The following is a 27,413-nucleotide window of genomic DNA, read 5'->3' as shown; positions in this document are numbered from 1 at the left end:
TCCAAGCACTCCTTAAATATTGAGATTTCTCAGGTAGTTATCTCCAGTTTAGGGCTGTATTCACCCTTATTTTCATCCATTCTCATAATCTCACCTCTGGCCTATACCCTGATGCTCCCTGAAGCCCTATCACCAACCCAGATCTCCATGAGTTTGGAACTATCTAACAGCACACTAAAACTCAACAGATCCAAAGCAGAACTCATCTTTTCTTAGATCTGCCTGTTCTCTTCCCAATTAAACTGTAAATTCTGGGACAAGAGGGACCATTTGGAACATAGCTATAGTCCTGGAGCCTAGAAAAACGCCTGGCACACAGGAGTTAAGTATTTGCTGAAGGACTGAATGAGCTCTATCAATAAAATGAATGCTATAAGAGAGAAATGGCACCACCTGGGCCTTGCTCAGGGAGAAGTCACCTGTGAGATCCTGGGATAACTGCTGGGCCTAAAGCCCTGGCCCCTCCTATTACACACATATACTATTTCATTTTAATGGTTACAGGTAACATGAACACAAGATACTTCCGCAACCATGGAAAAGCACTTGGATTTTATTTGATAGTTTAAGTGTTTTTGAAAATATTGATAAACACAAGCTGTACTTGGAGCTGACAGACGTGCTACTAACATAGGATTTTCATCCTAGATTGTGACTTTTTCCAAAAAATATTCAATCTGAGGCCTCTTGCTGCAGGCAGCTTCCATGCGAATGCACAAAAAAAGAGGCAGGAAAACAGTCCCCATGGGAGACTGTAGTTTCTTAAAAAACAGGCTGCTACTAATTCCTGTGATGTTCATAAAGTGTTTTTCCCTTTGCTTAGTCATCCAGAGTGAAGTCAAAGGGCTCAAAGTCTTTCCGGAAGCGGCAAGCCAGGGTCTCCTCCTCTTCCTTGCTGATCTGACACTGCCTCCAGTCAGACTTGTCAGGAATATTAAGGATGGCTTCACTGGCCAGGACCTCCCTGCAGAAAGAACACAAGTCAAAATGCACAGTATCAGCCCCAAAGCCTCTCCCTCCCTCTATTCCTCTCCGGCCAGAGAGCTCTCTCCTCAGCATCAACAAAGAAGAAATGCAAATTCTTCCGACTTTGCTCATACCATTCTCTCTTGCCCTGAGTGCCATCTCTGCCAAAATCATACCCATTTTAAGTGACCAGCTCAGGTCCTACCTCTTTCCTAACCCCTCAAAGCCCATTTCTTCTCTCTCTCTTGAACAACCTGGAACTTACTGGTACTCAGAGAAGCAACATGGCATAGTAGCAAGAGGGCAGGTCCTGATGTCAGAAAGATCAGAGACTGAATTCCATCCCTAGCTCTGCCACTTGCTGTCTACAACCTGAACAGACTACTTCATCTACAAATCTTGATCTTCTCACCTATGAAATGCAAAGTAAAGATTTTGCAAGGTATGGATAACACAATCAAAGCACCGAACTAGCTGTGATTACATCCTACCTTAAAATGTAGCTTTGTCATCCCAACTAGACCATGAGTTTGCTGAGGTTTACAGAGTCATGCACCACTCTGACTTAAAAGTCCTCTCTCCTTCAAGGGGACTCAGGCCTACACAGGCACAACATCACAAGCTCAGTGTCAACAAAACAACTTAGCTCTCAGAACTACACACAGACATACACGCAAGCTACCTTCTGATTGCCTCTGCTTTATATTTTTATTTTTACTTATTTTGATATATTAGAAATAACTATCTGTAATATATGGTTCATTTTCCACTTTGAAGCTACAATAAATGGAAAAGTTGAAAACAAATCACATGAGTCTTCTAAAAGTCAGAGGACCTGAGCTCAAATTCTGGCTCACTGGGCAAACGTTGAGCCTACTTCTTCATCCATATAATGAAGATAGAACCACCTTTTTTTTTTATTTTATTTTTTTCCTTTTTCCTCCCAAAGCCCCCCCGGTACATAGTTGTGCATTTTTTCAATTGTGGCATGTGGGACACCGCCCCAACATGGCCCAATGAGCAGTGCTGTGTCCGCACCCAGGATTCGAACCGGCGAAACCCTGGGCTGCCGAAGCAGAGCGCACGAACCCAACCAGTCATCGGGCCAGCCCCAGAACCACCTTTCTTGCACAATGGGGAAAAATATGTCTTTTCAAGTACTTCAAAAATACTTTTCAAGTATTTTGTTAACTATAAAATACTATATAACTATAAATTTGTATTTTGAAAAATTCTCAATGTTGAAAATACAACTATCAGGAGCACAAAAGCATTCAGAGAATCTTTTTTGGGCTTATGTGCCTGTGTGTATCTGCAATCATGTGCCTACATGTCATCACTGTCCACATCTGCATCTGTTGCTAAGACAACAACAAAAAGATAATGTCAGATTTTTGAAGCTCCTCATACACGTGTTCTCATTTATCAATTATCTTCTTGAAAATGTAGACAACTGGACTTATCCAACAGTAGCAATCTCTTGGCAGGCTTTCCAATTTAGTCCAAGAAGGGTTCAAGGTTGCCTCAAAGCTCTGTTCTAACTGGGGAAAAAAACAGCTGCAAATCACAGACACAGCATCAGATAATCTGTTCTACATATTTTCAACTCTTCTCCGTACTCTTATCTCTTCTTGCTAGTAACTTCCTGTCTTCAGTCTTTACTTAATCCCTGTATGCTTTTGTAGTCATGTTCTGCCTGATATGTAGAGCAGAAATGAAACCTTATCCAGACCTTTAGGATACTACAGAATAATGAGGTTAAGAGTTCACATCTTGGGGTCCAACAGAGCTGAGTTTGAACCTACTACTGTGTGACCACGGACAAACTACCTAACCCCTCTAGAGCCATGCTGTCCACTCTAGGAACTACTAGCCAGATACAGCTATTTAAATTTTAACCCTAATTAAAATTAAATTAAATTTAAAAATTCAGTGCATCAGTCACATTAGCCACATTTCTAGTGCTCAGTAGCCACATGTGGCTAGTGATTACCGAACAGGACAGTGCAGATTTATACAGCATTTCTATCATCATGGAAAGTTCTATTAGGCGCTGCTCTAGAGCCTCATTCTCCACAGTGGTAAATTGGGATGACAGTACCTACCTTACAAAGTGGGGAAGATTAAATGAGGCAACACATGTGAAGCACTTGGCAAAGTGCCTGGCACTAAGCATATGTTCAATTACTGGCAGCACTTTACTCCCTTGAGCTAGAATGTCCACACCCCAATGCTTGCCCTCTAATCTCTCTCTCGAGCTCAACTTCAACCCCTTCATGAAGCCTTTCACTAAGGAGAAATGAGCTCTCCCTTCTCTGAACTTCTAAAGTACATTGTTCCTCAAAACCTTGTTACAGTACTTTTCACATTCTGCATTACATTACTGTCATATACATAAATATCTGCCTTGCCCTAAGAGTACTGGTTCCTTGGACGAAGGACTGTTTCTTATTTGGCTTTTTATTCAACTATCCATGCAGCTCTCTACTTTGTTCACAGTAGGTCTAGTGAAAATACATTTAAAATAAGAAATACATACAAACCTTCCAAATTGCAAAGGAAAATTCTTTTTAATTCTGTGGAAAAGCTTCTCTCCTGTGTCAAGTTCAACATAAAAATATGCTGCTCCTGGCTGTGCAATCTAAAGTAAACAGAATTTTATGAGGACAAACAATAGTGCTTTAAAAATCTAAAATCCTGGCTCAGCTCTACATTAATTTGGCAAAGAATTCAGTCTAGAAGTACAAGAAAAAGGATGTGAGCAGCTATACCAAGCCACTTAGTGGAATTAAGAGTTTAAAAAGCCAAACTGGCAGATAACACAAAGATCCTCCCTGTGGCACCCATCTTTCTAAGTTCCTGCCCTAGGAAATCTCTAATTTCTTGCTCTTCCCAGGAAAGCACTAAGGCATTGCTGTAATGCCATCTTCATCTGCAGTCTAATCAATACCCCATGTTCTAGTTCCAAATCGTCACCTGCCTATTTAACATTTCTGGAATGCCTTGACAGTACCTCAGGCTCACCATGTGAGAAACCAGGTCTTTACTTCTCCCTGTATATCACGTTCTACTCCTGCTTTATATCACCTTCTACTCCTGTTTTACCTGCTTGATGTCAGAGTGCTCTGGGATTTCCAACAGCTCTATCTGCTGCTCCTGTGCCTGGGTAATGAAGGCATCTTTAATGTCATCAGTAGTGCAGCAGCTGAGTGGCACAGGAATAACCTGGGGGGTAGGGGTAGGGGGTAGGGAGATAGGAGAAATTCTTTGTGCAGGTGCCAGAGAGGTCATGCCTCCTGCACAGTTCCTGAGAAGAAGCAAATCCATCACAGGGGTGGAGAAACACCCCTCAGCAGAGATTCTCCTCAGGCCAGACAGACCTATGTCAGCCTGTCTGTAAGGACTTAAACTTACGAGATGGCCTGCCACATGTGAGAGCCAATTGCTGATGCAGGAAAGGCTAGAGAGATAGCTCTGTCATCAAGCCTTTGCCAGCTCCTAAATAATATATGTGGCAGAGTCAGGCCCATCTGAAAACTTAACAAATGCGCCAGAAAGAAAGCCACCACAACTACAAACAAATTAACCATAAACAACCTTGGAATTTCTGAGCTGCTAGCTCCATGCAGGTTCTGGGACTATTTCCTACCTCTGAGCCTTCACTCACACTGGGCCTTCACACAAAATACCCACTCTCTTCCAAACTTTACTGATGAAGGCCCAAATCTTTCTTGGAACCTTCCTCAACTATCCATTCCTTTTCTAAACAAGGTACTTACTGTCTGTGCTCTTCACTTGCACTGACCATGCACTTCCCTGTGCACTCTCTAGAGTTATCACCAGAGACTCTTTAACCTTTCAAATGAACATTATTCAAATATTAACATGAAAGTTCATATTAAATATTTAATTTTACATTAGAATAACATATTTAAATATTAATTAAAATTAACATTATTTAAATATCAATATCCAGGTTCCCATTGGACCCCTCCAAGTTCTTGAGCAGAAACCGCCTACCTGTAACTGCAGGTGATGGCTCTTATAATTTCTCTCAAACAGAACACACCGTTTCCCTCGACTCTTAAAGAACCGCCTCAGTGTAGCCTTATACTTCTCCACCTCTTCCACCACCTCTGCTGAAAGCTCCACCACTGACTGGTAGTGTCCAATGGGCAGGATGAGGACATGGTCATCACACAAGCCTCCTTTGGCCAGGGCAAGGTAGCACTGAAGAGGAAGCACACAGAACCGAGACACCAATACCACATGCATGGTTCTTCAGGGAGAAAAGCCTCCACAACAGTGAGCCTGACAGGGTGGAAAAAGTGCTCAAGAGCCTATCAAGAGACATTCTTCAACTTTTAAAAATCTGATTTTAGAAGTTATAACGACAATGTTCTCAAGCACCTGCTGAAGAATAAGATCAGATGCAACAAATTTCTATGCAAGTATCAAATGAACTGGCAGCAAATGAGCAGCATACAAACAGCCTTTTGGCTTCAAACGCACTGGAAACGAGGGAGACTGGACTAACAGTTGGCTTTCCCTTCCAGGCTCCCAACTTGAGAACAATTTTTTAGTTACTATCACTTTCAGCCACAGAAAGATGCCACTTCTGATTTCAAAACGACCACTTTCCCTATAGTAACATCTAATCTCACTGCTAAATACACTCCGTGGGTTCACAAAAAAAGGCTAAGACGACCTCATTAGCATCCAATGTTCCTACAGCCCTAAGCTGCTGACTAACCTCTACAACATCAAAGCAACCATAAAACCTAATGGGGTGGAAGGAAGGAGGAGAAATCTCAAACTCAGATACATTCAAAGCGGTGGAAAACTATGGTTCCCAACAGTGGAGGTCAGCAGCTAAAGAGCAGCCAAAAATATTTCTGTCAAAACCAAAACACGCAAGACTGCTCAACACTCAGACACTCTTTGAAGGGAAAACACTGAGTGTGTAGACAAAGGGCCAATGAATATCAAATGCAAGCAAATGATGAAGGTATGAGAGCTTTAGAAAACACAATCCAAAGTATACTTATAGTGTTGTAGGTTCAAAGTTAAGGGTGAAGAAGGAGTCATTTATGTCTCATCTACAACAAGAAAGCCCAACAGAATGACGGGATAGGTTTTAGAAACAAACTAAAGGATGATCATCCTTCATTTACTTGGTGTAAAGCACCAAAACATTTTTTTAATTTTGACAATAAGCCTTTTTTTTTTTTTTTACAATAACCATTCTTGATTGTATTTGTTTTAAAAGGTTACTCTAGAAGCCTGAGTCTTCTAGCCTTTCCTTTATGGCAGAGTCGCCACCATAAACATCAATTTTTATACTGTGATCTGCACTGAGGCTATTGAAGGTTTCTAGTCTGGACTAAACAGCACCCCCAATGCAGCACCTTCTGGTTCTTGTGGAACTGCCCAAATCCACTTGCCTAATCTCCTCCCTCCCTTTCAAACTCTCACCTTCTAACCTGTTCTATACTTGAATTATCTCTAACAATGCATGAAAAGGACCAGAATGAATGTTTCCCCCTTAAGTAAAATTTACGGATTTTGCAAGTTATTTTGGACTCTTAGCAGCCTTTCCCTGCTTTTACCAATTTGTGGCCATGGGCTGTCAGCATAGTTCTATGTATATCCCTTGAGGAAGGCACGGCAAAGACAGAGAAAGCTCGGGAAAAAAGGTAATGAAAGGAGATCAAGAGGAATGGTTGCAGGGAGGGGATTCCAAACCCTTTGCCAGACACCAGAGGTTGCTACGAGGTTTCTACCAGACAAAGGACAGCGCGAGTAAGCGTAGACTTGATTACTAGGTAGGCTCCAGGCTAAAATCCTCACGTGCCCTCCTACTTGGGGTGCTGGGTTGGGCCACAAACAAGACCCGAGATGCTTTTTGCCCTTCTAGCTTCAGGCCTAGATGAGAAGCAAACAGGTTTCCTTATTATCCTCTAAGTCCATACCCTGAGCTACATACTGTGGGCAATAGAAAGGTGAACAGAAAGAAAAGGTCACTTCTCCCGGAGGCCTAGAGCAGCACTGAGCTAAGTCAACCATTCCAAATCTCTTCTCCCCTGCATGGCATCTTGAACCTACTGAAGCTTCCCAAACAGATGGCAGTCCAAAGTCTGCCTCACCATACAAGTTCCATGGGAGAGAAGAACGGCATAAAGTAACCCAAAGAGGAAAACAAGGTCCAAGAGAGAGAATCCAAAAAGGGCATTCCTTAAAAGCAAGGGCTTTTCAAGTTTGCTCTTCTTCCCTCTGAAGAGTTCATCTACAGGCTCCATGTCCCAGTTGTGTCACAGGCCTTGACCCCGTTAGAGACAGGAGAGCTCCCCCTAGAGACAGGACTGTGCCAAAAAATCAAGACATAACAATAAATGTAAAAGACTGGGACGCTTCAGTCTGAAACAACAAAGACAGGAGAGGGATGTGACTTAAACTGTAAGACAAAAGTGAGACTCTACTCAGTCCATCGGAGGCCACAATAAAGGGCCCTCAGATTGTCAAGAGAAGCTGAGGAAAAGGTCACCCTTAGAAACCAAAATTAGAACAAATCAATGGAAATGGATGAAAGTATCTGTCTGCAGAAGCACCACACACTAGGAAATAGTTTATAAATATTTCCCTCAGGAACCTTGGGAAACAGCTAGTTCTAGCCACATGTGGCTAGGGTAAAACTGTAACCCTGAAAACGAAGCTTTTTTCATTCTAAGTGAGTGAAAAAGGATAATGGTCTACAGGGAGCTCAAAAAAATGAAGATCAAAGAACAGTATTATTTAATGCCTAACTGAGCCTTGCCCAAGGAAAGTATCTGGGGAAATCTGGAATAGGATGACTTTACTGTGAGACACAGAGAGTTCGTCACGGTTTTCCACAGCCTAAATAAAATCACCCTCAACATCATCTAGTTCTCATAGTCTGATTCAGCGCTTACCAAGCAACTTCATAATTATCATCTTGGGTTCCCAGATACCCACGCCAGAAATGTGGATATGGGTATTCCTGTCATTAGGAAGCTATATCCTCTACTAGGCAAAACTGAGAATCTGTCACTGCAGTTTTTTATATAATTTGTGTGAATCAGTTCCCAGCATTACAAAATTCCACATAAAAATTAATAAGGTCAAGTTTCTGAATGTAAAGATATAAAAAAAGAATATCAACATCTTTAACCCAACATGGGTACACAGCCAACAAAGGACTCCCTTTTTAGGACAAAGAAAATCCCTGTTTTAAATAGTGAGTAATTAATAAAAGCAATTCATCACCCCCAAGAAGTATGAACTAAAAATACAGAGTTCAAGAAGTACATAAAAGCATCACCCTAGGAGATCCATAACTATTTATCAAAGAGGGAGAAAAGGAGGGAGTGATCTTATGAAACTGGCTCTGCAAAACCAGAGGAGAGTTGCTACAATCAAAAAGACAGACAATAACAAATGTTGGTGAGGATGTGGAAAAACAGGAACCTTCAAACATTGCTAGTGGAAATACAATACGACACAGCCACGTTGGAAAATAGTTTGGCACCTTCTTAAAAAGTTAAGCATAAATTTACCAGCAATTCCATTTCTAGGTATCTATTCAAAACAAATGAAAACGTACGTCCACACAGACTTGCATGCAAATGTTCACAGCACCATTATTCCTAACAGCCAAAAAGCGGAAACGACCTAAATGTCCATCAACTGATGAATGTATAGACAAAATGTGGCATATCCACACAATGGAATACTATCTGACAATAAAAAGGAATGAAATATTGATACATGCTACTACACAGATGAGCCTCAAGATTATGCTAAGTAAAAGAAGCCAGACACAAAAGACCACATGTTGTATGACTCCATTTAAATGAAATATCCAGAAAAGGCAAACCTATGGAGACAGAAAGGAGACTAGTGGTTGCCTGGGGCTGAGGGTGGGAAGAGGGATTAATTGTAAATGGGCACAAGGGATCTTACTGGAGTGGCGGACACGTTCTAAATTGTATTATGTGATGGTTGTACAACTCAGTAAATCACTGAATTGCATAATTAAAGTGGGTGAATTTTATGATATGTAAATTATGACTCAATAAAGTTAATAAAAAACAAAGAGATATCTCCTTCTCTGTAAAAGGTCCATGGAAGTAACTCACATGTGTGCCAATGTTGACCACCAAGTGCTTTTCCACTTCAGGGCTGGCAAGGCAAAACCAGCAGGGTCCTGGAGGCTGAGCTTCATGTGGAAGAAAGTAGATGTTACTGTGGTCCAAGCACTCTAGCATATAATCACCGAACAGAACTCAGTCTAGTTTGATATTTATATCCTGCAAGGACTGGTATACAGCACTGCCACAATGGGCTGGGCCTGTTGTGCTCCCACGATGAACCCCCCGCCCAAAACCACCACTATCAATGAACCTCTATTCTCAAAGTTCTGAATTTGTAACCAATCCACAGGTAGGTGATCCACAAGTGGATAACCACATATTGACTAAAGCAGTATGTAACTAGCAACAGGCTGCAATGAGAGAACACTGAACTGGGTGTTAGGAACCCTAATAATAGTCCCAGCTATGCCACTAGCTAGCCAACTGACCCTGGGTAAGAAGTTTACCTTCCCAAGGTCAGCTTCCTCATCTTGGAAACAAGGGGATGGGAAAAGAGGATCTCAACGAAATAGCCTTAAAGTCACTTCCACCAGTTTGATTTTTCTATTATTTTATAAACCCACATTAGTTTTGAAGGCTCTTTAACTCATATGTTTATCTGACATGAAGGAATGGAGATTTTTCCATAGTTCTTACAGGAATAGGCTCAGACAGCCTTAAAGTCAGGCCATCACTGTAATATTGTATTTTTATTATTGGTCCTGATGACTCATTGTACAATTTCCCTCTGCCAAAAGAGGCTGTCTTAGCAATGCTGCTTCCCAAACAAGACCTGAAATAACAGCTACTGCTCACACAGGAGACCTCTAGAATCAAGGTACTTACGAGGTTTGCGAGGCTGCTTTGGGTGAGGAGATGACTTGCTATCTCTGCCTGGAGATGAACGCTTCCTTCCCTGCTTTTCATTTAAATCAAAGAAAAATTGACAGGCTGTTTCTTCCTGGAACGGCCAAAGGTAGAAGAGCAAAGGTTATTAAACTAACCTTTAGACAAGCAGCCCACAATTCACACACAAGGGAACACTGCTGCCAGGTAATGTCTATCTTTCCTCCCAGCCCTTTCTGCCTATTCTAGAGAAGAAAAACATCTTTCCAGTCCTGAAGCCTAGACTCCCAGTCTTACTTCTCAATACTTTCCAAGCTACCAAATTCATCTCTTTGGAAAAGAAAGTTAAAATGCAAGTTAGAGAGCAATTCTTGCCTAAAACAGAACAATATGAACTCACTCAAATTCTTTTTCCTTTCTCTCTCAATAGGCCCATAGCACAGTCCTACAATTTCACAGGTCAAACAAGTCTAACTGAACTTTAATTAAAAAGATGAGCAGGTTGCTCATAAAGAAAAAAAGCCTGAGAAGGCAGACCATGCACACTAGTAAGGGAATCCGACAGTCATCGCTTTAGTGAGGGAAAAATTAATTTCAGAAAAGACTACTATTAAGAAAGTTCTTCAGAAGGAGTCTTATTTACCTATTAGCACTCATTATAAAATCACAAACTACACTGCCACCAAATAGTTGGAGCCTTGCCTGAAAAGTTAAGAACAGATAATCAACTTCAGACAAGGAAAGATTTAACACTATGATACAATAACCCTAACATACGAATCAAGTTTAGTCAAAGCAAAACTGAACATGTGAAACTGGTAACCCCACAGATTACCTGAAATCTACTAAGGCTTTCTAAATACCACCATGATTTCCCAAGGAAAAAAAAAAGATCTAGATTCAAAGGATTAAACTTGTCTTATGAACTAAACTATAACCAGGAAAGGGATACCTGTAATGGGCAATCTTGCCCAGAAAATTCCACCTCTCAATCAGAACATACCTCAGGGGCAGGAATTTGCTTTCCTATGGATGCTTCCTTCCCAGATTTTCTGTATGGGTTTTCAGTGACATCTGGAGGCTGTTTTACCAGTTCTGCTGTATCCATTAGTTTCATAGGAACAATACTGAATGCATAAAGGTACTTTGGGAGAAAAACAACATAACATTAGGGGAAATACTGTTTATCCAAACGTAATCAACCTATTTTATTGCAATTTCACAGAAAGCTTCAGAAATAGAGTAAAATTAAAAGAGCAGCAACTTGGCCCATCTATGCTCAGAGAATACACAGTAAATCAAATGCCAATTCAGTGATCTCTGCGGGGCTAACCAAGGGCTGACGAAGGAACGAGCAAGAGATCAAAGGCCCAGCCCTCACAAAAATCAGTCCTTACACCAAACAACCATCACTACAAGGCCCTTAACCCTTGAACACAAACTGCTTCTGTCTCTGGGTCTTTTATCTTTGTGGACTCTGTCAACAGAATCATGGCACTGCCATTCTTTTTTTCCTAATGAAAACTAAACTGGACAACTTAGGGCTACCCTCTGATATTATACGATTTCTGCTGTACATGCTGATAAATTTTCTTAGGGACTAGTAGCAAAGAAGTAAATATTCATAAAGCATCCAGAATCTTGGACTAATGGCACAAATATTGAAAACTTCAGATGAAATATGAATAATGCTTAACCTCACTACTGATCAGGGAAATGCAACTAATCAACAATGATATACCATCTTTCATCTATCAGATTGGCAAAAACTTTAATAAAAATGTGACACTATTTAGTGAAAATGTGGATAGAAAAAAAACTTAGACCTATACACTGCTGGAGGGGGTGTAAATCAGAACAAAACTTTGAGAAGAATTAACAGTGCTTGCCACATTTAAAAATGTGCATACTCTTTGACTGAAGTATGAGTTGGTTAGGGCTGAGGCTAACAACGTACATAGTATGTACATTGTTTATGGCACGTTATAGTAGAATAATCTTCAGATTATGTATCTATTTTCCCACTTGACTGATTGTTCAGATTTTAGCTGTCTCAATCCACAACATCCTGCTTTTGGCCCTAGGGAATAAGAAATGCTCTCAGGGAAGTGAGAAAATTAATGTACTTTTCTGATATGTTCTCTCTCATGCAGCTGCACTGTCTTCCAGTACAAAGATAGATTCCAGGTATCGCTAAAATTTCCCAAAGCCAAGGAGGGCTTAGGCAAATCCTTGGGAGGATTTTGTTATTTCTGCTAAATCAAGTTGCTAAGAAGGAAAGCAAGAATACCATCTGAGGGCAAACTCATGCGTACCCAGAGGCAACCACATGGATGTAGGAAGAAAGGAAAATCATTCATTTGAAATTCTGCCTTTGTTCCACTGGGCCTATTTTGCCAAACCAAACCCTTCTCTAAAACTTCCTAAAAAGGACCCAAGGAAACTTGAGCTTTCATTACCATACCTTTACCAAAAAGTCACTGAGGTGCTAAGACCTTGCAGTTACGGAAAAGAGAAGATCTGAATGTTAAACTGGGCAAGAGAAATATTTATCAGGAAGATAAATATTAACCTACCACCAAATACTCAGATCTTTACCTTTTTCTTTTCTGGATTTCCAACATTTGCCAGAGCTATGAACCTGGTGGCATGCTGTGCATTTTCCTGCAGAACGATGTGGTTTCTGTAACATATTTGAGAGATAATGAGTTACCAATAAACTTTACTTTTGATTTACAATTATGAAATATGCAGACTCCATGCGACCACAAAAAAAGCACAGATCCTGAGTCCGTCACCACAAGTAACAATCTCAGATATTACCTGTCTGTCTAGTAAGACAATCATCCCTACCTCACAGGGCTGTTGTTAGGAAAAAACGAGATCACATATCCAAAAAGCACAAAAACTTCAACTTTCAGTTTTAAAAGAGCTGCAAGATTTGCAAAATGTTGGGGCCGGTCCCCGTCCAAGTGGTTGAGTTTCTGTGCTCTGCTTCGGTGGCCCGGGGTTTCTCCGGTTTGGTCCTGGGTGTGGACCTAGCACCATTCATCAAGCCACACCGAGGCGGCGTCCCACATAGCACAACTAGAAGGACCTACACCTAGAATACACAACTATGTACTGGGGGGCTTTGGGGAGAAGAAGAAGAAAAGAAAAAGACTGGCAAGAGATGTTAGCTCAGGGCCAGTCTTTAAAAAAAAAAAAAAGATTTGCAAAATGTTGATAATTGCTGAAGCTAGGGGATGGGTATATAGGAGGGTTCATTATACTATTCTCTCTTGTATAATAAAAATCTAAAATAATGAAAACAAAAAAGAAATTAGTTTTAAGCAGAAAAACAAGCTTCAAATAATAATATATAGTATGATTTCATATTTCTAAGAAAAATATAAAAATACATGAGTGTCTCTATTTCATAGGAAAAGATATGGTAACTACATATACCAAAATACTTTTTTGAGCTTTTCTGTGTTTTACAAGTATTCTACATTGAGCAACTATTATTTGTAATTAAAAGAAAAAAAAGTCATGGCATTATATATATTTTTCATTTTTAGTGAGTTGACTATTAATACAGATGCTAATCCTTAAGTCCTTTACTTTCCTCATGCTACAAAAATTTCCTGAATCTGTCACGAAATACTATTTTATTTTCACAAAATCTAGTCTAATACCATTTTATATAAATATACACATATATATTTTATATTCATATTGAAAGGAAATAAACCAAAATACACTCTGTCTGCTACAACCTATTCTTTTATTTTTCTTTCTTTCTTTCTTTCTTTCTTTCTTTCTTTAAAGGAAGACTAGCCCTGAGATAAGTGCTGCCAATCCTCCTCTTTTTGCTGAGGAAGACTGGCCCTGAGCTAACATCCGTGCCCATCTTCCTCTACTTTATATGTGGGACACCTGCCACAGCATGGCTTGCCAAGCGATGCCATGTCCGCACCCGGGATCTGAACCAGCCAACCCCGGGCCGCCAAAGCGGAACGTGCACACTTAACTACTGCGCCACCGGGCTTGCCCCTATGATAGAATTTTTGTTACAGCTCTAGTTAAAAAGTTGCAGAGGGTTTTTTGTTTTATTTAAGTTTTATTAAGCTCTAATTCAAATTCCATACAATTCACTCATTTAAACCATACAATTCAATAGTTTTTAGTATATTCACAGTTGTGCAACCACCACCACAACCTAATTTTAGAAAATTTTTGTCAGCTGAAAAAGAAACCCTATACCTATTAGCAGTCACTCCCCATTTCCTTCTAACTAGCCCCCGGCAAACATTAATCTACTTTCTATTTCTATGGATTTGCTTATTCTGAACATTTCATACAAATGGAATCACACAGTATATAGTCCTTTGGTCCGGCTTCTTTCATTCAGCACAATGTTTTAAAGGGTCACCCATGTTGTAGCAGGTATCAGTACTTCCTTTTTCTTGCTGAGTCACATTCCATAGTATGGATAGGACACTTTTTATTTACCCATTCATCAGCTGATGGACATTTGGGTTGTTTCCACTTTCTGGCTATTATGAATAATGCTATTATGATCATTTGTGTACAAGTTTTGGGGGGAGCTATGTTTTCATTTCATTTGGAATAGGAGTGGCAATGCTGGGTCATATGGTAACCATGTTTAACCTTTTGAGGAACTGCCAAACAGTTGTGCAAGCGGCTGCACCATTTTATATTCCCACCAGCAACACATGAGGATCTAATTCCTTCATATTCTTGCCAACACGTATTATAATTTGTCTTTCTGATGACAGCCATCCTAGTGGGTATGAAGTGGTATCTCATTGTGGTTTTGATTTGGATTACCCTAACGGCTAATAATGATCATGCTAAAGAAAGAGCATCTTCTCATGTGCCTATTGGCCACTGGTATATGTTCTTCAGAGAAGTTATGTATGCAGATCCCTAAAAGTTAAACAGGTTTTGAGTGGCTTGTTTCTCTAACCTCTGTTTTTAGTGCGTGGTTTTAGTGCAAGAGGTTTTTCTGGAATGCACACACGGAGACATAACAGAAGAGTCTGCATTACCTGTGGCTATACCTGAGGCCATGGTATTGTGAGGGAAGGGCAAGCTATTTTCTTCTTTTCGCTCGCCTATATTTTTGGAACTTTCAACATCTACATCTACTACGTCTGTGTTAAAAAAAAAGTTTTTACCCATTATTTTAAAGATTATTCATGCCCTTTATCAGAGAAGATAATTCAGTTAACTCTACCATTTACAAAACACTCGTTTTATTTTCTCTTTTTCTCTGCAATATATCCTTTAAAACTTCCACCTCCAAACTCATACAAAAGAAAAAAAATTGATATGAGTTCTTTCTTTCTTTTTTTTTAAAGATTGGCACCTGAGCTAACAACTGTTGCCAATCTTCCTTTTTTCCTTCCCTGATTTTTCTCCCCCAAATCCCCCCAGTACATAGTTGTACATATTTTAGTTGTGGGTCCCTCTAGTTGTGGCATGTGGGACGCTGCCTCAGTGTGGCTTGATGAGCGGTGCCATGTCCGCACCCAGGATCCAAACCGGCAAAACCCTGGGGGCCGCCAAAGTGTAGTGTGTGAACTTAACCACTCAACCACGGGGTCGGCCCCCTGATACGAGTTCTTGATTCCCAAATTGAAATACTTCTAAAGTGATTATACTAAGTTTTCTTTTTTTTCTTTTTAAAGATTGGCACCTGAGCTAACATCTGTTGCCAATATTTTCTTTTTTCTTCTTCTTCTCCTCCCCAAAGCTCAGCAGTACACAGTTGTATATTGTAGTTGTAGGTCCTTCTAGTTGTGGCGTGTGGGATGCCGCTTCATCATGGCCTGATGAGTGGTGCTGTGTCTATGTCCAGGATCCAAACCGGCAAAACCCTGGGCCACGGAAGCGGAGAGCATGAACTTAACCACTTGGCCACGGGGCCGGCCCATATACTGAGTTTAAGAGTTTACAAAGAGTACTGTTTGGCCTGATCAAAACAGCACTTACTGTGCTACATTGAGCTATGATGATTAAACAATATTGTTACCTCAGAACCTCAAACCTCTAAGGGGTTCTTTATAGTCCAATACCTTGTATTCCAAATTAGAAAAAAAAATTCAGAGAAGTTGAACGATTTGAGAGTCACTAATTTCAGTGCCTGAGTAACTAAAAGGAACCAAGATGTTATACGGCTAAAATGAACATGAGCAGTTTACACAGAAGATGCCAGTTAAACTCTTTAAAAAGCCAAAAGAACAAAACGCTACTCACCGATATGGAAGCCTCTCATAATAGGTCTTTTCTAAAGCAGCAAAATGGTATCTTGGTTTCAAGCCTGTGGCAAGACTGGAGACCAAAGCAGAGCCACATTTTTTGGTATCCACTTCTCCCTAGTAAACAGAAACTCAGTCATCACACAAGATGTAAGAGCTATCAAGAAATGCAAAGAAATAACAAGACACTTTGAACTGATATTTGTCCCTAAAATATATCAACTGAAATTTATATGTGGATACAGATGTGGGTAGTAGGATTTGCATAGTGAATTCCACACTTACGGCAGTCAGAGAAAGCACAAACACATAAGGGGAACTGGGTTATTATGAATGCTGAAATAGGAACAGTTGCTGGAAGCCAGAGGTTAAAAGGTAAGTTTTCCATACTAATACCCAAAATAGGTTTATTAAAATCGTTTTTGGAAATTAAGCTCCCTCTCAGGAGCCCGCAAACTGTGCTTCTAGAATTTGCCCTATTGTGCACCTGCAGTTCTGACAATGCAGACAGTCAAAGACAATGTGGAAAATAACCATTAAAAGCTAGCTTTCAGGGCCTCTAGGATCCACAGACTATTTTGTATGGAATATTGAAGGGCTTCCTCACGTAAGCATGCAATCTTTTATTTTGCTTCAGTCAAGAAAAGTGTGGTTTGTTGAAGGGCACAATCACACCCTTGTTACAAAGTCTGTAACATGGTTTGTCAAAAGTTAGGCTTGTTCCCAGAACATCCCCAGCTTCCATTAACAACAAATTACGTGCTCTCTCATCCATGACATTTTTTTTTTTTTAAAGATCTTATTTTTCCTTTTTCTCCCCAAGGTCCCCCAAGTACACAGTTGTGTATTTTTAGTTGTGAGTCCTTCTACTTGTGCTATGTGGGAACGCCACCTCAGTGTGGCCTGATGAGAGGTGCCATGTCCGCACCCAGGATCTGAACCGGCGAAACCCTGGACCGCTGAAACGGAGTGCACGAACTTAACCACTCGGCCACGGGGCCAGCCCCTCCATAACGTTATTTATGTACTTTATTCTAAAAGAAGGTATTAGCTGGAAATAAAGAAATTACCAAAGTTAACTTCCCACTAAGTAAAGCAAGAACTTCCTTTTGTCTTATGCGTGCCTCCTTCAGGTTTCTGCTGAAGGGCAGAGAATTGGCCTTGAGGTCAGCTGTAGTACCAAAGGGAGTGGTGAACTATACTGTTTTCTCCCCTACAAATATCTTGTATGGTTGTTTATAAACTTTAATCAAAATCCTCTTTTAGCCCCCCAAAATGAAGGGGCCTCATTCTTCTCATCCTTCCTTACAGAGCATCAGTGTCTTTCTCCCTTCCATCATCACTTTAATAGTCCTCTGGATCTCCCCTTGCTTTGCTATATCTTCTCTATTCTGTAACCAGCACTGCCCATTGTATTCTGGGTGAAGAACCATGGCTTCGTGGAAGGAGAAGAGAGCATTTTTCCTTTCAACATCCTCTCTGACAATGCCTGGTATCTTCTTGGCCATTTTAGTCACTGTGCTGAAGTTGACAGAGAGTGGTCTAAAAGGCCTTTTTCTGGATCATTGCTGATACTTCTACATCTATTAATTGATATTTGTCCCTAAATGCATTCTTCCATTTCCCTTCACTGAAGCTCACCTGACACTTTCTGCCGTCACATGCAACCTTTCAAGTTTCATTAGGCTTATTACCACCAGTGTAGTATTTCACAACCCATGATAGCCATCATTCATCACCCTGGTGTACATCCTCGTCTAGACAGCTTATAAAAATATTCAGATCAAATGCAATGGTGAGCTCCAATGCATTCATACTAAACCTTTCATATTAGAGAAGTACCAAGTTTTCAACATCTCATTTCCCATCTTTACATCTTTAGATCACTATCTTTGATCCCATAATGATTCCATAAAAAAAAATTTTGATCCAAAAAGCTATAATCTGGAATGAAAAGGGGGAAATACAATTGCAGAGCTGCCACTAGATATAAATCTTTGCACTGAAAATTAGTGAACAGTCAAAACATATTAAGAGGAAACTTGAGAGAGGCCACTTGAAGCAGAGAATATAATTTAAATTACCATTCATTTATAATTAAAATTTTAGCAATCTCCTTTGTGAATTGTGCTTTCTTAAGATCAACTTTTGCTTTGGTCAGTTGATACAGCTTTAAGTATTCTGAAGAAATTCACAAAAGACGTCTACTGAAAGGTATTAAGAACTAAAATACTCAATATAAAGAACAAAGAAAGCCCAGATTAAGCCAGTGCAATTTACTTTTAGAAATTCCAACTGAACAAGCACTACTCACAGAAGAATTCCCAAAGTTCCCCACATACTTGGGCCACGGGGATGTGAGCAAGATATCAACACCTTTAAACTGGGATGTTGAACAGAGCATTGTTCTCAGGGAAGACACATCCTTGGGACTAAAACTGTAACCTGGGACCGGCTCATTTAAGGACTCTGTCCCACTGAGGTACACAATCTGCAGCCCCGAGCTTCCAGTGAAGATACCTTTACGACCTGGGTTCAAAGAAAAATGGATAAGTTGTAGTTAAAACTGCAGAATGATGAAATGTTGTTATGGTGATAAATCTCTCTCTCCCCCCATGCCATGACTCTCCTATGTCCCAGCCATTCTACGTGTCTGGATGAGTGAAAACCCTCCTCAAGCCCCACTTCTGGCTACTAGGTCTCAGTGTTGGATGGCTACAACAGTACTCCTGTTCAGTAAGAGCAGCCCATATGTGGAGGCTGCTGGAGCACACAGGCCAGTCTGTTTACCCCAGGTGCCTTACAAATGAAAAAAGTTGGGAAGCACGGATTAAGAAAAAGGCTTTCTGCCTTCTAGAGACTCTACATGGACTAAAAGAAATCCAGACACCTGAACACAGGAAGAGGTAATGAGGAAAAAAAACAGCAGTTCTAAGAAAGCTATAGTCTAGAAAGATGTACCCTTCAGGCAGGCAGCAGCTTCCAAATGGAAAACATTTGGAAAGAGCAACTGCTTGGGAAAAAATTGAGAGACTCGACCCTCTTCTAAATTTACTCCTGGCTTGTGCCCTTTATTCTGTTCCTTCTGGCTGCCTCCAATACCTTGCTCCATCAGTTTTCACCTCCTTTTCATCTAGTGAGTCTCTTCTTCTCAAATGACTCTTTCCACATACTAACTAATAACCACACAGACTAACTAATAAAGGAAGACGTATACTAACAAAGAATAATAAAGTAATAAAGGCGGGGCTAGCCCCGTGGCCGAGTGGTTAAGTTCGTGTGCTCTGCTTTGGCGGCCCAGGGTTTCGCTGGTTGGGATCCTGGGCGCAGACATGGCACCGCTCATCAAGCCATACTGAGGCAGCGTCCCACATGCCACAACTAGAAGGACCCACAACTAAAAATACACAACGATGTACCGGGGGGGCTTTGGGAGAAGAAGGAAAAATAAAATCTTTAAAAAAAAAATAGACTTTAAAAATAAAAATTAAAAAAAAAGTAATAAAGGAATGTACAGACTAACTAATAAAAAGAGACACATAAGGGCCGGGTCGGTGGCACAGTGGTTAAGTGCACATGTTCTGCTTCGGCGGCCTGGGGTTCACCAGTTTAGGTCCCAGGTGCAGACATGGCACTGCTTGGCAGGCCATGCTGTGGCGGGCGTCCCACGTGTGAAGTGGAGGAAGATGGGCATGGATGTTAGCTCAGGGCCAGTCTTCCTCAGCAAAAAGAGGATGATTGGCAGCAGATGTTAGCTCAGGGCTAATCTTCCTCAAAAAAAAAAAAAAGAGAGACACACATACTAATAAAAAACTAATAAAGGAGCATTTACTGCAAAGGAAATGTAGCTTTCTAGAGAAATGAAAGATGAAGACAGAGAAACTATGAAGAGCAGTGGAGTCACACACATACTAACTAATAAAGAAACGTCCTCTTCAGTTTCAAGTTTCTCAAAAGAGCAGTCCATGCTAAGTGTTTACCTCTTAATTAGTTCCTTAACCCACTGCAACCTAGTTTCCCTCTGCCACTATTCTCTTAAGGTCATTAATCACCCTATATACTTGCCAAAGGTCTCTTCTCCTGAAACTACGCTCTCTTCACTTAGATTCTATGAACTTGACAGTATCTTTTTACCTCCCCAAACACACCTCTAATCACTTTCACCTCCCTCTGCACAGCCTCTAGATGAAGATATACATGCCCCCACCACAGGGAACTATAATCTGCCTGCTTCCCTTCTCATATTTCTTCCTTAACAATTTGATCCTCAGCTTTATTTTTCATCTTTATGGGACCAAGTCCCCAAAACACACACTCTTCAACACAAGATTCAAACAATCTTGTTTACATATTCTAGAAAGAACTATCACTTCCATCTATAAGGCGGATGTTCTGCTGGCACTACAAGCTCACTATCACATTTACTATCAAGTTCATTGTCTGCGCCTCCTACTGGATCTCAAAAAATCTTCCACAGAAACAACCCCAATACCTTGGCTGCTCTTTCCACTCCTGACACTAAATTCATATGGTAAAATGGCTCTCAAATATCTACAGTAGTGGTCATAATCCAAATTTATTAACTACAGTGAGAATTGACATAGGTCAGGCCCATCTACAAGAAGAGAATTTCAAAATTTATAGTTCACAACTGTGGTTAAAAACAACAAAAATCCATCCCTCAGTTTTTTGCCTAAAGGGCCTCATATGAGTGAAGTAAGATGAGATGAGACTGCTTACATGAGGGCCACAGCCAGATGTAGAGAATAAAGGCCAAGATGGACTAAGGTAAGGAGGGAATGGGAGGGCATTTACAGCAAAGGAAATGCAGAAGCTTCCTAGAGAAATGAAAGAACAAGAGAGAGGAAATGTGCCCAGCAGAAGAGCCATTTTAGAAAAGAGTAAGTTGAATGATCCAAGATGCAGGAGACCGACAACAGGGGGTGGCTGGGCAACAAAAGCACAATTTGATACTGGTTTTCAAAATGGCCAGACATTGAAAGAACCACTAAAAGAGGTTCAGGGGCTTGTGGAGGTAACAACTTTAACCTGGAATTGGAAAGTGGATCTGGAACCAGAAAAGGACAACGGGAGTGAAAAATTCAAGGATCAGTACTAAAAATGAGTTTCCAAAACCTTAGTGAAACCTAGAGCTATAGCTAGTTAGGAGTCTAACTAACAAGTAAGTTGTACGTATCTAGCAATGTTATATGGTGAGAACACATACATGGAATTTTTTTTATCATAATTTATACTTTAAGTACTCCATACACTGTAGTCAAGTAGTTTATCCTCTAGTTGGCTGAAAGAGTATATATTTGGTTGTGGGAATACAAGATTGGAGAAGAGGTGCGAGACACAACAAAGGAAAAAATGCCATAGTCTTAAGGGTATAGACAGACTTTAGTAAAGAACCCCTTGACCCCCATTCTCTCAGGCAGTAATGGCAGAAGAATCCAGCCAGAAATCTCCAGGGAGACTAATTCCTGGGGACACTTTATTATGTTCATTACAAACACAAAAAATATCAACTTACCCAGATAAGTAATGTTTTCAGCTAATTCACACCCATCAGCATCTTGGAAATATTTTACTGTTTCCTGGTTATTTGCACCCAGCACATAGGTCTGAATAGGAGCTAGTGAGAGAAACATACATGACACCACATAGTTACCAGATCTGCTTTGGAACTTGAAAAATGCTTCCTCATAAGAAAAATACTCAAGCCAAAGTAAAGAGTCTACAATCCTATATGTGGAATATGCTCACCACATAGGATATCCTATACCCAACTTTGTGGCCTATCAACTGATATCACTAAGGCTGATGAACTGACATCTTAGAGAGGACAGTCAATGTATAATTACGAAAACATAGACCCTAAAGAACTTGATAAAGAGAACACTAAAACCGGAAAAAGGAAAGGGAACATATGGTTGCATTTATTCAATTCCTGCCTACTTAGAACTATTTTTCTGGAACTAAATCCAACCAAATTCAAAAAGTGAACATTTAGATGCACTGGCATTCTGCCCAGCTCAATGTAGAGCTAAAAGAGAAAGTCTTAAATAACTAACACATGTAAAAAACAACCCAGAAAGAACTGTGTAGCCTTGAAACTTTGTTAGATGTCATTATTTGTTAAATAAAAATAGTATCTATACCTTTCTTGATGCCAGTTTTATACTCCTCCCATTCAGCATCCGGAGTGGAGCCAAAGAAATTTCCTACACACAACAGCAGCTAAAATGAGTTTTTTAAACAGATATGAGTTTTTTTAATATCAAGTCGTACATAATTGATAGCAACATTATTCAGCTAATTATCCTACTTAGAGGTCTCAAACCAGGTGTTTCCCTTAATCAATTTACAGAATTTCAATACATAATTCTTTAGCAGCAATTGTAGTTACTCTGATTCTATAAATTACTAAATTTTGGCTCATTGGCTGTCAAATTCATATTGGGGTTTGGGAAGAGGGAGTCAGGGAAAGATGGAGAAATGGACCTTAGAGAATCCCTCTGTGAAATATAAAACTTTAAATAGTAGATACCCTGAGAGATACAGGACATAAAAGACACATTTCCTGCCTATTGTCTTTACTCAACCTTTTTTGTTTTTTGAGGAAGATCAGCCCTGAGCTAACTGCTGCCAATCCTCCTATTTTCGCTGAGGAAGGCTGGCCCTGAACTAACATCTGTGCCCATCTTCCTCTACTTTATATGTGGCCTACCACAGCATGGCTTGCCAAGTGGTGCCACGTCCGCACCCGGGATCCGAACCAGTGAACCCCAGGCCACTGAAGCAGAACGTGCGCACTTAACCACTGCGCCACCAAGCCGGCCCCTTTACTTAACCTTTAACCCAATAAACAGATTATCCCCACACCTAGAATACTCTTCTGTATTCTAGGAGTTTACAGTCTACTTGGCAACCACACATAACATTTATATAGAGCTCTTTAGTTTGTGAAGCATTTGCACATGTTATCTGATTTAATCCATACCATACACCCACGAAATAGATCTGCACTTCCCAAAGCCAGTGGTCAGAATCACTCACGGAGGTTTTGCTAGTCTGTTTTCAATTTTGGCTACAGCAATAAAGTAACAAGATTCAAATTCAAAAAGCATAAAAAGACTGGGGCTGGCCTGGTAGCTGAGTGGTTGGGTTTGCACGCACATTCTGCTTCGGCGGCCTAGGGTTTTGCCCATTTGGATCCCAGGCACGGACATGGCACTGCTTGTCGAGCCATGCTGAGGAGTCATCCCACATAGCACAACCAAAAGGACCTACAGCTAGAATGTATAGCTGTGTGCTGGTGGGCTTTGGGGAGAAGAAGAAGAAGAAGAAGAAAAAAGAAGGCTGGCAACAGTTGTTAGCTCAAGTGCCAACCTTAAAAAAAAGAAGTATAAAAAGGTAAACAGGTCTCCCTTTCCCCACCACTCAGCAGCGACTAAGTTCCTAGGCTCACAAAAGGAACTCAACCTAACAAAAAAGGAGAGGACGTGTTCAACCAAGGAATGAATAAAGGAGCCACAACTCTATTTTAGTATGTTTGACTACAACAGTAAAATTAAATTTAGTAAAAAGAAACATCTTACGTCAAAGTTTCCACTTTTCTTCTGAATTGCTCGAACTCGATTGAACAAAACGTCAAACTTTCCTTCAACATCTCCACAAGCCAAGCTGCAAACAAGAGACAAGCGTTGAGGCAATTCAGGAAACACGAACCAGCCTGCCAAGTTTGGTTTATACTAGTGTTCCTGGATCAGGAAGATGTGTGGTCCATCTCTCTGAGGTTACCTGAGAGGTTCAGTGCACATAAACTATGTCTGACCACTGGGCAGCTCCCCCTAAAGGTCTTACCAACACCTTCAACTCACCATACCTAAAATTCAGCTTATCATTTCCTCCAAAACTGAACGAGCTTCTTCTCCTCAATTCCCAAGTGTTGTGGATAGGTCTATCACCAACTTAGTCACCAAGAGTCAAAAATCTCCCATCCGGTCACTAAGTCCCATCAATCCAAACATCTTACACATCCATTCCATGCTTGTTATTCCCACTGTCATTCTCTTAGTGTAGGGCTTCAATCACCCATTCAACAAACACATACTGGACACCTACAATATGCCAGGGGCAATATGCCGAGTCCTATGCAAAGTACACAGTAGGAGCACAAAGAAGAGGAAGACTCAGTTCAAGCCTCAAAAAATTCACAATCAGGGAAGGAGAGATACTCTGACAGTTATAAATATATATGAAAAGGGCTACAACAGGAGATACACATGAAGTGTTATGGGGCAAAGAGAAAGTGCCAAGAGCCAAGATTCGTAAGACAGACTGGCCCTAATTTGTAGTAATTTCTTCCATTCTCTTACTTCTGAGTTTTTGGGGTTTTTTTTGCTGAACAAGATTGGCCCTGAGCTAACATCCAGGCCCATCTTCCTCTACTTTACATGTGGAATGCCTGCCACAGCATGGCTTGATAAGCAGTGCATACGTCCGCACCTGGGATCCGAACCAGTGAATCCCAGGCCACTGAAGCAGAGCATGCACACTTAACTGCTGTGCCACCAGGCCGGCCCCTCATATCATTTTCTTAATGTCTTTTAACTCATCTTGAAATATTCTAGTTCTTATTGTTTCGTCAGCATGTCTCTCTGGTGTTCTGTTGTCATTCATATCACTGAAGATTTTCAAGCTGGGGAGTGACATGATCATATCTGTTTTAGAAAGATTATTTTAGTAACAGAGTGAAAGATGGTCTGGAGGAACAAATGACTATGAGCAAAAAGAGCAATGCCAAATGAAGGAGGAGAGAAACAGATGAGAAATTCAGAATTCCGAACACAAACACAAATTGGAGTAGAGAAGTAGGATGGGAAATGATGGAGAAGGAGGAATGGAGGATAGCTGCAAGGCTGAGCAACTGAGGGTCCTATGATATGGCAGAGGCAGAATCAGAGAGAAATGTAATGAATCTGATATTGGATACAAAGTAGACAGCACACTTAAATTTCCTCTAATGCCTTCTCTTCTTCTATCCATCCTACATAAAGCCAACAGCTTAATCTTCTTTCCTCAAAAACATTAAGAGAACTCTACTACCTGCAGAACTCGCCTTCCACAAATCCCTCATCTCTCTTCCCACTGCTTTCTCCAAGTTTCCCTAACAGAAGCCTTCTCCACTGTCAATCTGATCACTTCTTGCCTCTGCTATTCCCTGGGTAGTTACTTCTAACAATCCCACTCTATCCATCCTGAGTCTAAATTTTTCACATCCTTAAAAGCCTAGCATATCTCTAAAGCTTCCCTGATTGGTTCAGAAAGTCACTCTCTTCTCAAAACTTCAGAAACCCATATAGCATTTCAGAGCAAGCTCGGTAATAAACTTTTAGGCATTTTTATTTATCTTCTGAGCACCACATCTTCTAGGAAGCTCTCCAGGCCCTATCAGTCATGATTCCTGGTGCCCCCACAGGATCCTGCACTTTCTCTATCATAGAACTTGTCACATGGAGTTTTCATCATTTCTGGGAGAGCCATCGTCCAGTTTGCACTTCATGGGACAGCTCAAAATTCATTTCCTCCTAATACGGGCCCTTTTCCAGTGTTTCCTATCCCACTGAAGAAAGACAGAAATATAGGACCCCAACAATGTCAAATCCTTCTCACTCACGACCAAACCATCTCCAAGCCCTGTTGATTTTATCTCCTTAACAAACCTCGAGTCCCTGGTCTTTTCTTCTGTCATTAGACTACCTAATTCTAGTTGTCCTCTATTTGGCTCTAATTTGTTCACATTGCAGCCACAATCACCTCCCAAAACGAAATTTGATCATGCCAAAACCTTCTTAAACATTTCAATGACCTTTCAAAGAAAATTTTGGTGAAGAAGATTGTCCTTTAGCTAACAACTGTGCCAAACTTCCTCTATTTTGTATGTGAGATGCCACCACAGCAGGGCTTCACTGGCGGCATGTAGGTCCACGCCCAGCATCTGAAGCCGGAACCCCGGCCGACCGAGGAAGAGGAGCCCGCGAACTTAACCACTACATCACTAGGCCGGCTCCTGGATGTCTTTTAGGATAAAGACAAAAATATTATTCAAGGCACAATCCTCACTCCCCTGATTCCTCACATTAAGCCAAATACCTCTATTATACACCCTCTCAGACCCGTGAACTTTTTATTCCAACATTCATCACTATCGTAATTTTACATTGATCTGGATTCTTCGATTTTTCTCTATTCGATTGACTGGATTATTCGATGTTTCTCTAGGCTAAAACTCCATTAAGGCAGGAACTCCATCTATGCAACGCCTAGCACGGGGCCTGGCACACTGCAACTGTTCAATAAATATTTGTTGAATGAAACGAATGGAAGTCCTCTCTTCACCACCCCAGCGCCCCCTTCTCCCAAAAAAGTGCGCCAAGGCAGGAGCCCTACCAAGCCATCCAGTCCACCACTGACCAGGACCAATCAATGAATCCCATGCATGGAAATGTTTGTTAATAATTAAGTGTGTGGTGTGGGGAGAAATAAAGAGGAAATTATGTGTCAGAGGCCAGGACGGCTTAAAATGGAGGTCTGATGCTGGGAGTTTCCGCCTCTCCCAGCGAGGGTCGCTCAGAAGCGAAAGATGCCGGACCGGCCAGGCAAAGACGTGATCGGAGCTCAGCAGCCGCCGCCCCTGCTCCCACCCCCACCCCCGCCTTTCCTCTTCCCTTCCAGTCCGGAGAAAGACCCCCGCCAGCGCACGCGCGGAGAGAGAAAGAGAGAGGGAGGGACAGGAAGGGAGACCTGCGATTCGGGCTCACTCACAGGCGCAGCGGTTTCTGAGCCATCCGTCCCAACAGCCTGGGTTGTGACGACCACCAAATATAAGGACTCCGAACCCGCGCTCCTCAGAAAACTGCGGCCGCACTACAATAAGACGTCAGCGCACGCCAGCCAATGAGGGCTCACTTTTCTACGGAGAGCGCCGAGGGTCAGAAGCCACCCTCAGGTCGTTTGGCCTCAAGGATGAATCAAGGAAGGACAGCCGTAGAGAAAAGAGGAAATGACAAAAAGGATTCCAATTATGATTTTTTATTTCGGGGCAATTGAAGTTAACGAGATGCTAGAAAGTTCCCGGCACAATGTTCGGCCCCAGCCTAACCTAACACTCTAGTGG

The 27,413-nt window shown here is 41.1% G+C and overlaps 1 protein-coding gene and 1 non-coding gene across 15 annotated transcripts; both read right to left on the bottom strand.

Annotated features, from left to right (window-relative positions):
* Positions 1–537: 537 nt before the first annotated feature.
* CWF19L1 (CWF19 like cell cycle control factor 1) lies at positions 538–27,264 on the bottom strand. Of its 14 annotated transcripts, none has more exons than XM_001500438.5 (14): positions 27,062–27,264; positions 23,833–23,917; positions 22,393–22,471; positions 21,765–21,866; positions 18,543–18,757; positions 16,227–16,345; positions 12,561–12,645; positions 10,966–11,106; positions 9,963–10,077; positions 9,123–9,202; positions 4,987–5,196; positions 4,072–4,191; positions 3,510–3,607; positions 538–964 (listed from the first exon to the last, which is right to left on the bottom strand). In XM_001500438.5, exons 1-14 carry the CDS (start codon positions 27,082–27,084, stop codon positions 820–822), a joined length of 1,617 nt encoding a protein of 538 aa, XP_001500488.1. In that variant the 5' UTR covers positions 27,085–27,264; the 3' UTR covers positions 538–819. The 14 variants fall into 14 exon arrangements, with proteins under 14 accessions (XP_001500488.1, XP_070079027.1, XP_014588806.1 ...); XM_070222926.1 differs by having other exon boundaries at positions 18,571–18,757; positions 27,062–27,258; XM_014733320.3 differs by having other exon boundaries at positions 22,393–22,455; positions 27,062–27,195.
* Positions 4,394–4,539, bottom strand: LOC111769756 (small nucleolar RNA SNORA12). The gene has a single exon (XR_002802572.1). It is a non-coding gene; the product is annotated as a small nucleolar RNA SNORA12 (small nucleolar RNA).
* Positions 27,265–27,413: the final 149 nt, after the last annotated feature.

This window comes from Equus caballus, chromosome 1, assembly GCF_041296265.1.
Source record: "Equus caballus isolate H_3958 breed thoroughbred chromosome 1, TB-T2T, whole genome shotgun sequence".
Lineage (NCBI taxonomy): Eukaryota > Metazoa > Chordata > Mammalia > Perissodactyla > Equidae > Equus > Equus caballus.
Note: the sequence above shows the minus strand (reverse complement) of the source record. Positions and strands in the feature narration are given on the sequence as shown.